The sequence below is a fragment of the Oryzias melastigma genome, linkage group LG15 (assembly GCF_002922805.2).
Source record: "Oryzias melastigma strain HK-1 linkage group LG15, ASM292280v2, whole genome shotgun sequence".
Taxonomy (NCBI): domain Eukaryota; kingdom Metazoa; phylum Chordata; class Actinopteri; order Beloniformes; family Adrianichthyidae; genus Oryzias; species Oryzias melastigma.
The window spans coordinates 15,845,000-15,855,512 of record NC_050526.1 but is presented as its reverse complement, the minus strand read 5'-3'; the positions used below and the strand labels follow the sequence as shown (position 1 = coordinate 15,855,512).

Genomic DNA, 10,513 nt, shown 5'->3' with positions numbered 1-10,513 from the left:
TCCATCCATCTTCTTAATCGACTGTATGCTTTATAGGGTCGCTGGGTTGCTGGAGCCTATCCTGGCTACTGTTGGGCGAGGGCGGGGAAGGTGGGAGGGACCAGGAATGGCCAGAGAAAACCCACAAGGAGAACATGCAAACTCCACCGAAATGGTGAGACGGCAGGCACTGCAAACAGCTCTGACCAAATCTCGTGGGTCAAGTCTCAAATGTCGTGGGTCGAGATCCAGATCTCATGGGTTCCGACTCAAATCCCGTTGATTTGTTCTCAAATCTCATGAGCCGCTACCACATCTTGTGGGTTGAGACTCTAATTTCGTGGGCCACAACTTAAATCTTGTGGGTCAAGACTCAAATCTCATAGTCTGTGACTCAAATCTTGCAGGTCGAGACCCCAATCTCGTGGGTCACGACCAAATCTCGTTGGTCGCGACTTAATTCTTGTGGGTTGAGACCCAAATTTCATGGGTCTGAACTCAAATCTCGTGGGTTGAGACTCAAATCTCGTGGGTTGAGACTCAAATCTCGTGGGTTGAGATTCAAATCTCGTGGGTTGAGACTCAAATCTCGAGGGCCACAACTCAAATCTCGTGGGTTGACATTTCAAATCTCGAGGGCCACAACTCAAATCTCGTGGGTCGTTACCAAATCTTGTGAGCCACTGAAATAGGTCAGAGCTGTTTGCAGGTCCTGCTCCGGCTGGAGAAAGGTCCAGGGATTTGAACCGGGTCTTCTCCCTGTGAGGTGAGAAGTCGGTACGGTAGAACATGAAGCTTCTGTCCACTGATGTTTGTGGAGAATTCAAATCTTATCAGCCATAAAAAAGACAGCAGAAATGGTCACGTTTCTGATGGTTTTGGAAAACTGATCTGGATTTGAATTTAACAAAGCAAGCGGCTGTGGTGCAGTGGTAGTCCTCTGATTGGAGTATTGCAGGTTTGATTCCTGCCCTTTCATGTGTTTGGGCAAGGCGCATAAACCCACATTGGTGCTGGTGGTTAAATGTTGGCGCCGTGTTCATGCAAATGTCAACCAAGACACAGAAAAGTAACACAAACTGAAGCACAGACCCTGCACCGACCATCCCGTTGAGTGGACGGGGGCGGAGCTTGCTCCTCCTCCTCCTCAAAAGCTGCAGGGGTTGAGGGGGGGTTTCCAGTCAAAGCAGACATGGCTGCAGAGGGGGAGATGCTGCTGCTGCTGCTGGCCTTACTGGTGAGCGCTCGATGTGAAGTGAGGGCGCGGGACCCCCAGGTGGAGGGGGAGGAGGAGCAGCTGGAAGGGGGGGAGGTTGGTGGCCAAGTGCCCCCCAGCACACATCGGAGGGACATCCACTCGGTGGAGGAGAAGGGGAATCATGTGATCAGGAGAGGGTGAGTCTTACTGTCTGATCAATTGACCAATCAATCAATCTATAGAATTGTTTCTATGGGAATCTTCTGTTTCTTGTTTTTGTGGTTCTGTTCTTCTTCTTCTCTTGTTGTTGTTGTTGTGTTGTGTTCTTCTTCTGCTGTTGTTGTTGTGACAGACATCACAGACACACAAACCAGTTGGGATCAGAAACAGCTTCTTCTGATTCACTGAAATGAGGAACATGTGTCTGAAAGCTGAAGCTGATTCTTCTGTCCTCCAGTTTTGGATCAGATCAGCTGATCGCTTACAGATCAAGTTTCTGTTCAGAGCTGTATCTATGAAGTGGTCTTCTCTCAGTAGGGGGGGGGGGGGTTACCTGTCCGAACAGGTGAGGCTTCTGATCTTTTCCAGACTGAGTTTTCTGATCAAACTCCTAAAGGAAAAGAGTTTTTCTTTCTTGTCCTCTGAACTTCTCACGCGTGGGTGTTCCCTCTGGGGGGTTCAGGCCTGATGAAGCAAGAGTGATGAGTTCCTCCAGCTGTCCCGCTGACGCTCCGGAGGACGAGGACCCAGAGATAAATTCATCCAGGTTATCAGAGAGCCTCAGGTGTGGGGGCGGGTCCAAAGGCGGGGCTGATCTTAGGTTCTTATGCAGGTGGATCATCTCTGACAGCAGAGCAGCAGGATTTGGTTTTATTTGAACTCCATGACAGAAACTTTCACATCTCACCGTTTTTCCCGTTCTGGTCAGAACTGGTTTTGGTCAATAACGAGCAGATGTTGGAGGTGGGGGGGGTTCTCTGGTGTGTGTCTCCACCAGGAGGAACGGAGATCTTGCTGTAAACATTGACGATGGGAAGATGCTGCGCGCCTCAGAGAAGGAAACATTTCAGGATCCAGAAGGTCTAAACTGAAGCACGTGAGCAGTGCTGCAGAGGAAGGACGTGTCTGCATTTAGCCTCTATGCCCCCCAGGACGGATAAATTAAGGGAGGCGAGAAGGATCAGCCACAGCACGATTAAGACCTCCTCATTGGATTTGAATGAGGATAAAATGGGTTTGTGGTAAAGAAAAAATAAATAAATAAAAAATAATAAATTAAAAGAACAAGCAGGAAGGTGATCACAGGAGAAGGAATGATTTTGAAAGCATGCTCATTCCTCAGATTTGATTTAAATTCACAAAAAAAGATTAAAAAAATGGAAATGAATTTAAGGCGATGAAAAAAAACATCAGTGGAAGCAAATGGAGACAAAGGAGCATCGATCTCCTTAAACCTCAAACTACATCCAACCCAAACAGGAACTCCCAAGTGCATTCTGGGAAATTTAGGTTAGTGACCGCTGTAGGAAGTTCCACCCATTAATCCCAGAAAGGATTCTTGGGTAAATCTGAGCTTCCATCCAACAGAAACAAAGTGAAGTCTGAGAGGAAGAGGAGGAGATCCTCAAACACGCCTTCATCACCTGCAGGTTCAAGGAGAGAAAAAAGATAGTTTGGAAATTGTGATACAAATATGACTTCATAGAGAAAAGAATCAAATACTGAGGAAGTTCCTGATCTCTGATTCAGTCTTTGAGTTCATTCCCAAATTCAGGCTGAGCGTCTTTGATGTTGATTGACAGCTGAGATGATGGGATTGTTATGCCCACAGCTTCGTCTGACAGGATCACTGAAGCTGAAGGCTGCTGCTGATGATGATGGTGATGATTCCACCAACCTCCAAACCTCAGACATACAAAGTCAGCAGATCAGCAACATGACAGAAGTTCACCAAACTGAGTCTTTTCCAAACAGACGTGCCTGACAGAAGATCCAGGACTTTTCATCTGCAGATTTCAGTTCTGACAGAAGGAAGCAGATCTACTGGGACGAATCAGAACACTTTATTGATCATTTTTCTGAATTTATCTGAAGCTTTCATAGATCTATAAAGGTGATTTTTCTCTTCATCGGGTTTTATTTGATGGTATTTCCGAGAGCCAAACCTTAAACATGTCGGTGAAGTTCATTACAGGAGTTGCTGCTGTGACCTCAGGAAAGACTGCAGGAAATTTCTGGAAGTGGACGTAACTTCCTGTGAAGGAGGGCAGTGCTGAGCGAGCAGGAAATGATGAAACAGGAAACACTTCCAGTCATCTTTTCCTCTGTCTTCATTGCTTCATCGATGGAACTTCTTACTTTTTCCTGAAGTTTCTCCTGGTTTCATCTGGTTCTTGTTTCATGAACTTTAATCTAAAAAGATAAACACAAAGACGTCGATTTGAGACAATCTGTTGATGAATGTGAGTCTGATTTAGGAGTTCAGCTGCTCTGCATCTCATCTATAATTGTGGAGGTCCTGAAGCTGTTTTGATCTCAGGAAACAACTTTCTTTAATCCGTCTCCTTTCAGAACCAAACAGCACTCAGAACCGTCTTCACTCAGCAGAACATCTGAGGACTCTTAACTCCAAATAACTCACAAGAATGTGAATCCACTCGCTGGGGGGGTGGTTGTGTAATTATGGCTAAAGATCAACAAACCAAACCGACAGGAAACGCTCTGATAAACGAACACCAGCAGCAGCGACACACAAACTACACACGGCGCAGTGAACACAACACAAGCGGCTGAACCTGAAGGTCCCTAAATGTCTCTAAATGAGAAAACTCACAGCCAACATTTCACTGAGGACATGGCGGCTTCAATAAAAGTCCAGAATGTTCCTGGAAGAGCTGAAAAAAACAGCAGTTTGAAATAATGAAGATGTTTATTTCTCTCTCAAATGAAAAGTTTCTCATAAATCTGCTGTGATTTTCAGCTTCTGTTAATCAATCTGCTTTTTTAAATAAAGTTTTTATGTAAACATTCACAACACAATATTTTTACACACCAAAGTCCAATAAGATAGTAACACACACAACATGAAGATCATAAACCAATTAAAAAATACACATTTGAACAAAAGATATGAAGGAATGAGATCATCAAGAGATTTAACAACTAATTAATCCACCAGTGCAAAGGCTTCAGATCTGCTGGGATGTGAGCTCTCCTCGGAGTTCTGAACCGGTTTGTTAATGGATCGCTTTGTAAAAACACAGATTTTAATAAGAAAGACAAACTATAAACAGTAGCATGAATGAGGGAATCTGCTGTGGTTTCACACCCAGAGTCTGTTTCCATTCTCTACGTCTGTTTCTGGATTCCTACAAACTTCTCAGTCTTCCCTAAATCATCTAGAGTTTTATAGAGAGGTCAGGGAAATGTGAACCAGGAAAAGACGAAGCTGCTGACGTTAAAGTGGACCTCCTGAGAAGCTTCAGGTTCAGCAGGTCAGTTCAGGATTTTCCCACAGAAGAAACCTTCATCAATCTGCTTTTTTGAAGCAAGACTGACATAAAAGTTTCCTTTGAGAGTCGAGACGAGCAGGTGTGTTCAGAGGGATGGTTCACAGTCCTGACCAGCGCTGTCCATCCTGTGTAACCTCACAATAACTTTTGAAAGATATTCTGTGTGCGTCTGCAGGAACTGGTGTGCGTTTGTCGGCGAGCGAGCGCTGGAGCTCTGTGGAACAGAGAAATGCATCGTCAGGCCTCCGTGTTCATCTCACGGCTGTCAGCAGCTCATGTGAGTACCTGCTCTCTGTGGGAATGTCCAGCCTGCACCGTGACCCCTGTGACCCCTGTGACCCCTGTGACCTCTCTGACCTTTAGATTCTGCATTAGCCAAAAAACTTCATCAATAGATACAAAAATGGAAGCAGAAAATCAAACTTTTCTCCAGTTGTCCCTACAGACAAGTTTATATAATAAACATTCATCATTTAATTAAGTTAACAATCATTCAACAAGGGATTTGTAGTTTAGTTGCAGTTTGACTTCATTAATCATTTATCACTGTTTTATTTCAACGGGATATTCCTGGAGGCGGAGCTTCTTGCTGAGGCGGAGCCAAATAAACGGCCTGATTGGATGGGAGAGATCTCAGCATGAACATTTAGGAAGTAAAAGAAAGTTTCTGATGAAAATAAAGAATGATTTTTGTTTCTAATGCCACTGATTTCCTTCTGACGGTCAGATGTTAAAATGTTGTGCGGACACTGTTGGGTTTTCCTGGGCGAGTTTTCCTGCTTAGATCACTGAGGGGGGGTCCAAACATTTCAGAGAATTGCCATCCCATCATTCCATACCAGTAAATGTAAACAGAAGGACGGTAGAGTTTTAGTGTGGAGCTGGTTCCTCTCCTCACATCTGTTTCTAGAACCTTCTAACATACTTGTCAGTCCTGATTGTTTAAATAAAGTTTAAGTGGAAAAAATTAGGAAAAGACAAAGCTTGTGATGTTCATGACGAGTAAAGTGGACCTCTGGGAACGTTCAGGTTCTGCAGGTCATTGAAGGTAGAGGTGAAGGTTTCATGAGAGTCCAGAGAAACCCAAAGCTCCTCCCCTCTGAGACCAGAAACCATCAGCTGATCACGGAGGTCGGGGTCGTGTCCGGGTGAAGGGTGGCCTGATGCAGATTGGTTCTGACAGCAGATCCACATTCAGGTCGACCTGCACCTGAACAAACACGTCAGCTGACGGCTCGGACCGCCTCGTTTCCAGGTGAAGCTCGGGTCAGATGAGCGCAGAACTCTGGAGAAAAAGGAGATCTGATGGTTAACTAAAATAAAAAAAGGAGTGACGCAATACCTGAAAATAGAAAGTTAGATGAGAGAGCTACTGCAGGCGGGCGCTGGTGTTTACACGTTTGTTTGTTTGTTTGTAGGGACAGGCTGGGGAAGCGGCAGATCCACAGGCAGAGGCGGAGGACAGTCAGCCCTCTGAGGTGGCACTGCTGTCCAGGATTCAAGGGCGAGAACTGCAGCGTCTCAGGTGAGTCACCTGCTGGGTCACCTGCTGGGTCACCTGCTGGGTCACCTGCTGGGTCACCTGCTGGGTCACCTGCTGGGTCACCTGCTGGGTCACCTGCTGGGTCTGTGCCCCCTCTGCCGTTTTGAGGGTTGATTTGTGTTTCAGCTCCTTCTGATTTCTCAACTAAACTCAATCAGCCTTTTTGGCATGTGGTTGAGGTGGGTGGAGCTTCAGCCCTACTTGAGGCTTCATTTTTCCCATCAGATTTCTGTGGTTAAACATTGGAGGTTATTCGTTCAACGAGCATCAGCTTTATTACTAATAGCGGTGGGGTTATCGATCTGAGTATCAATAGCATCAACACTACGATAAAGTATTGATACCAGCGTACTGAGATGGATACTTCTGTTTTTCTTCAATACGTGCAGTAAAGAGCTTGAATTTACTGACTCATTTCATGAAAGTGGAGCATCTGTCTGTCTACAGTGTTGACAGATTAAAAAAACTGCTCAGTTTGAGTTAAAATGACCCAATCTGTGTCGGAGATCAGCCATTAAAGAGTCATATATTTGCTCCAATTGTGAGAATTTCTGTTGTGTTGTTGTTAATATTTGTATATTCATCAGTGTTGTTTTTGTTTACTTTTTTCACTAATGACTTTGATATTTTATTTCCGTTTTTATTCATTTTAAATGCATGTTTGTGCTGTTGTTATATTTACAAAAATTTTACATTTTTGCTACATTTTCCTTTTTTAAATGTTGCACTAAATACTGTTTTCTTATTATTGTATGATGCCATTGAGAACACACATGTTCTCTATTTGATGTTATATGTTCAGCTCAGATTGTTGTAATTACAGTAGTTACGCATTTTTAGTTAACAAAAGTCTATTTTGTGTTTTTTAGACACTTGATTAAACAAAAATGTTCTTGGAAATCAAACATTTCCAGGATAAATGATTCTTATCAATATTTTTGCCCTGTAATTACCTGGTTTCCCAGCATCATCCGCCCCTAGAGACACATTCAAAGACTTGTGGGTAAAATGTCGTTTTCACAATAACAGCACCAACAGTGGCTTTGATCTCACGTCACAGTGACTTTGTGTTCTTAGGACCAGCATACAGGCTAGACTCCGTCACTCACAGGGTTAAAGGAAAGTTCATCTTCTCTTAACGGGTTTTATTGTTCTGGCAGATGAAGACGCTCGTTTGGACTCTGGATTATCTGAACAACGAAGAACCAACTTCCACTCTGCAGGTAAACACTAATAAAATACTCAAATCAGTGCGAGCAGAACCTCAGAACCAGCTGGTGACTGACATATCAGTCAAATATCTGATTTGATCTAGAAACCAGAGAGACAGGGCAGCAGTGCTAGGGGGTGGAGTCAGACACTGAGGCGTGTCTAATCCGTAATCCCTGTATCATAGAGGTTCAGATTAGATTGATGTTATGAGGAATTATCCCAGAGCTTTGTCAACTAGACGTCTTAGAGTTTCCCTCCTCATCCAGACTAAATCAAAGTTCGTGAGGAAAATCTGCATGTCTGATAGTTTGACTTGAGTTAACAGGATGTTTGGGCTGCAGGTAAACCGGATCGCTCATCCGGGTTCATTATGTAAATAATAGTAGTGATTTGATAGAGATTTGATTATCCAAGAAATTGGAACATTCTGAGATTGAGATTTGATTATCTTAAATTTTGATATTTAATAATCTGATAAATTAGAGAAATGAGAGATTGTGGTTTGATTATCCAAGAGATTTGATAAATGAGAGATGGAAATGTAATAATCTAAGAGATCAAGAGAGATTGAGATTTAATCATCTGAGAGATAAAGATTTAATAATCCGATAAAATAGAGAAATTAGAGATTATGATTTGAGAAATTGGAGAAATGAGAAATTGAGATTTGATAATCCACTGGGTTTATTAGTCACAGATCTGCAGATTGTTTAAACACTTTTTCTTCTCCAGGTTAAGATCTGATTGGTGTAGGTACCTACCTGTGATGAAGTCGCTCGCTGTCTCCATTTCAATATGGGGGGGGCAGATCTGACTCACTGCTCATGTAACAAAGCGTGGAAGTTTAAGGTCCAGCTCGTCCTCCACCTTGAGGGGGGTGGGGGGGTCGTTCCCACAGAGCCCTATTTCTGCCCCCCCCCACATCCTGTAAACATACCGTGACTCATTCTCTCATATGAGGGTGTGTCCGCCCGTCCCCACCGGCGGCGGAGGGATTTACCCAGGAAAGGTCAGCTCTACTTATATCGTGTTTTCCCGCCTTCTTGCCGCCAAGAAACTGCAGTTTAAGGAGCGAACAAGATAACTGAACAAAATGTTTCAGTGTCTTGAAGACACTTTGACAGAAGATGCTCTTGAATAGGAAATTCCGCCCAGCAAACGTTTGAGGAGCAACTTCCCATGAAAATCTACATAAATGTGCAAAAACACGTTTCAGGCTTAAACTCTCACATTCATGAAAATTTCTTTAACAGTTTTTAGGTTCTATGAACAAAACCCATGATCAATAAACAGGCTTTACAAGTTAAACCAGTTTTGACCAATCAGGGTCTCGGGTTTGGTAGAGACCAACTGTTTGAAAACTAAATGAACACCCAAATGAAATTCAATGACTCAAAGTCTTTCATAGATCAGGATAGAGCTGTCAAAGGATTTCAGGCTTTGGCAGGTTGATCTGCAGGTTAAAGTAAACGTAAACAACCGTTTGATCCTAAACTATTAGCATGATTGAGATGATACAAGGGAATAAATCTGGTCATTAAAAAGACAGACTCCTGTGTCTGTTGTGTTATGGGGTCAACTCATAATGTTCAGCCCCTGCGGTGATTTTTCTCACTTCCTTTCCACCGTCTGTTTGGCTCCGACATGCCGTCACTCCCACAGCAGTATTTATAACCTGCAGAAAACAAAAACATGGGATATTTCTGGAACACTGAAACAGGACTTTTGGCCTCTAGTGGGTGAATGAACAAATAAGCATTTGATTGTGTGTGTAAGGGAGGTGGGGGTCTATTTCTGAACCAGATCCTTCTTTGGGTGGCTAATCTCTCGCCATAACACAAACAAAAGGTGGATAAGAGACGGATTCATTCTTCATTCTTCTACAGTAAAGAAGTTCAGGAAGGACCGCGGATTTCAGTCAGATCCTGAACAGTTACACCGGTGGTTTGAGAAGACTCCACTGGTGTCAAAGACGCTACAAGTGTTACAGAATTATCGACCCAACAGACATCACTGGTGTCACAATAGTCTTAGATAGCATAGATGTAACCATAGACATATTTTACTAGACAAAGTGTGAGATGTTTACGTCGCCTACAGAAAGTGTCTTACCTCCAGCCTTCGTGAAATCAGGCCGAATCCGTCACCACGGCTTCCTGATCGTCTGCCGCCATTTTGAAACCAGACCACAGTGTCCGAGTCTGAGTCACGTTTTTAGAGGAACTACTGTCACCAATCAGGAGTGAGCTTGTTTGAAGGCCACACCCCTTCCACTGAAAGCGGCTTGGAGGTGGAGCCAGTGGGTTTTTACTGAGGCATCTGATTGGTCTGTTTATAACTTGAATAACTTGCAATAAACGAGTAATATCTTTTAAAAAATGGGGTTTAGAAATACGATGCTAAGAAGAATGCATCCAAACAAGAATGGTTATTCTGACAAATAAAATGGCTGAGAAATAACTGTCCATTTTTCTATAGAAGTCTATGGGATTTTGACCTTCTTGGAACCAGCGGGCACTTCCTGTTTGGGACCCGAGGGGGGAGGGGTTGACATGTCCAGTGAATGTACAGTCGATGGGTTTGACACAGATGTTACATTTAGCTTCAGGCTGTTTACATGCAACTAATCCTTGAAAAGTGACATCTTCTTCAGCCATCGTAGATCTTCTAAAAATGTTCTTGTGCTGCATGTTTTACAGATGTAAACTAGTGTGTTACATATATGTTACAAAAGTTAGACTTCATATGGAACTAATGCTACGGAAAACATGAATCTTTTTAATTAATACACAGTAAAGACATCTGAATTTGGGATAACATTACACATACTAGGAGCTACATAAACTGTAAATATGACATTTTTAAAGGATGAAAACATGAATGTTTTACCTATATTGTCTACAGGCACAATTTACATTGTATATACTATAAAAATGTCAAATATTCCAAACATTTTCAGAGCTTATTGTTGCTTATTGTGGGCCCGTAAACTTCCGGTTTGAGTGGACGCTGGCATGACTGTTGCCGCTGCTCTCCGGTTGAAATAACGTTTTTTTTCCGCATGCTTGT

General features: G+C 43.1%; 1 protein-coding gene across 2 annotated transcripts in view; it reads left to right on the top strand.

Annotated features, from left to right (window-relative positions):
- The first annotated feature begins 1,172 nt into the window (after positions 1-1,172).
- The window catches only part of mmrn2a (multimerin 2a), a 14,247-nt gene continuing 4,906 nt past the window's right edge, over positions 1,173-10,513 (top strand). The window contains exons 1-4 of one of the 2 annotated variants that reach the window (XM_024296963.2): positions 1,173-1,374; positions 4,865-4,966; positions 6,108-6,214; positions 7,393-7,455. In XM_024296963.2, the coding sequence (XP_024152731.2) occupies positions 1,190-1,374; positions 4,865-4,966; positions 6,108-6,214; positions 7,393-7,455 (457 nt within the window). In that variant the 5' untranslated portion in view covers positions 1,173-1,189. Of the gene's footprint in view, positions 1,375-4,289; positions 4,769-4,864; positions 4,967-6,107; positions 6,215-7,392; positions 7,456-10,513 lie in introns of those variants that run through there. The other variant, XM_036215601.1, reaches the window with a different exon arrangement.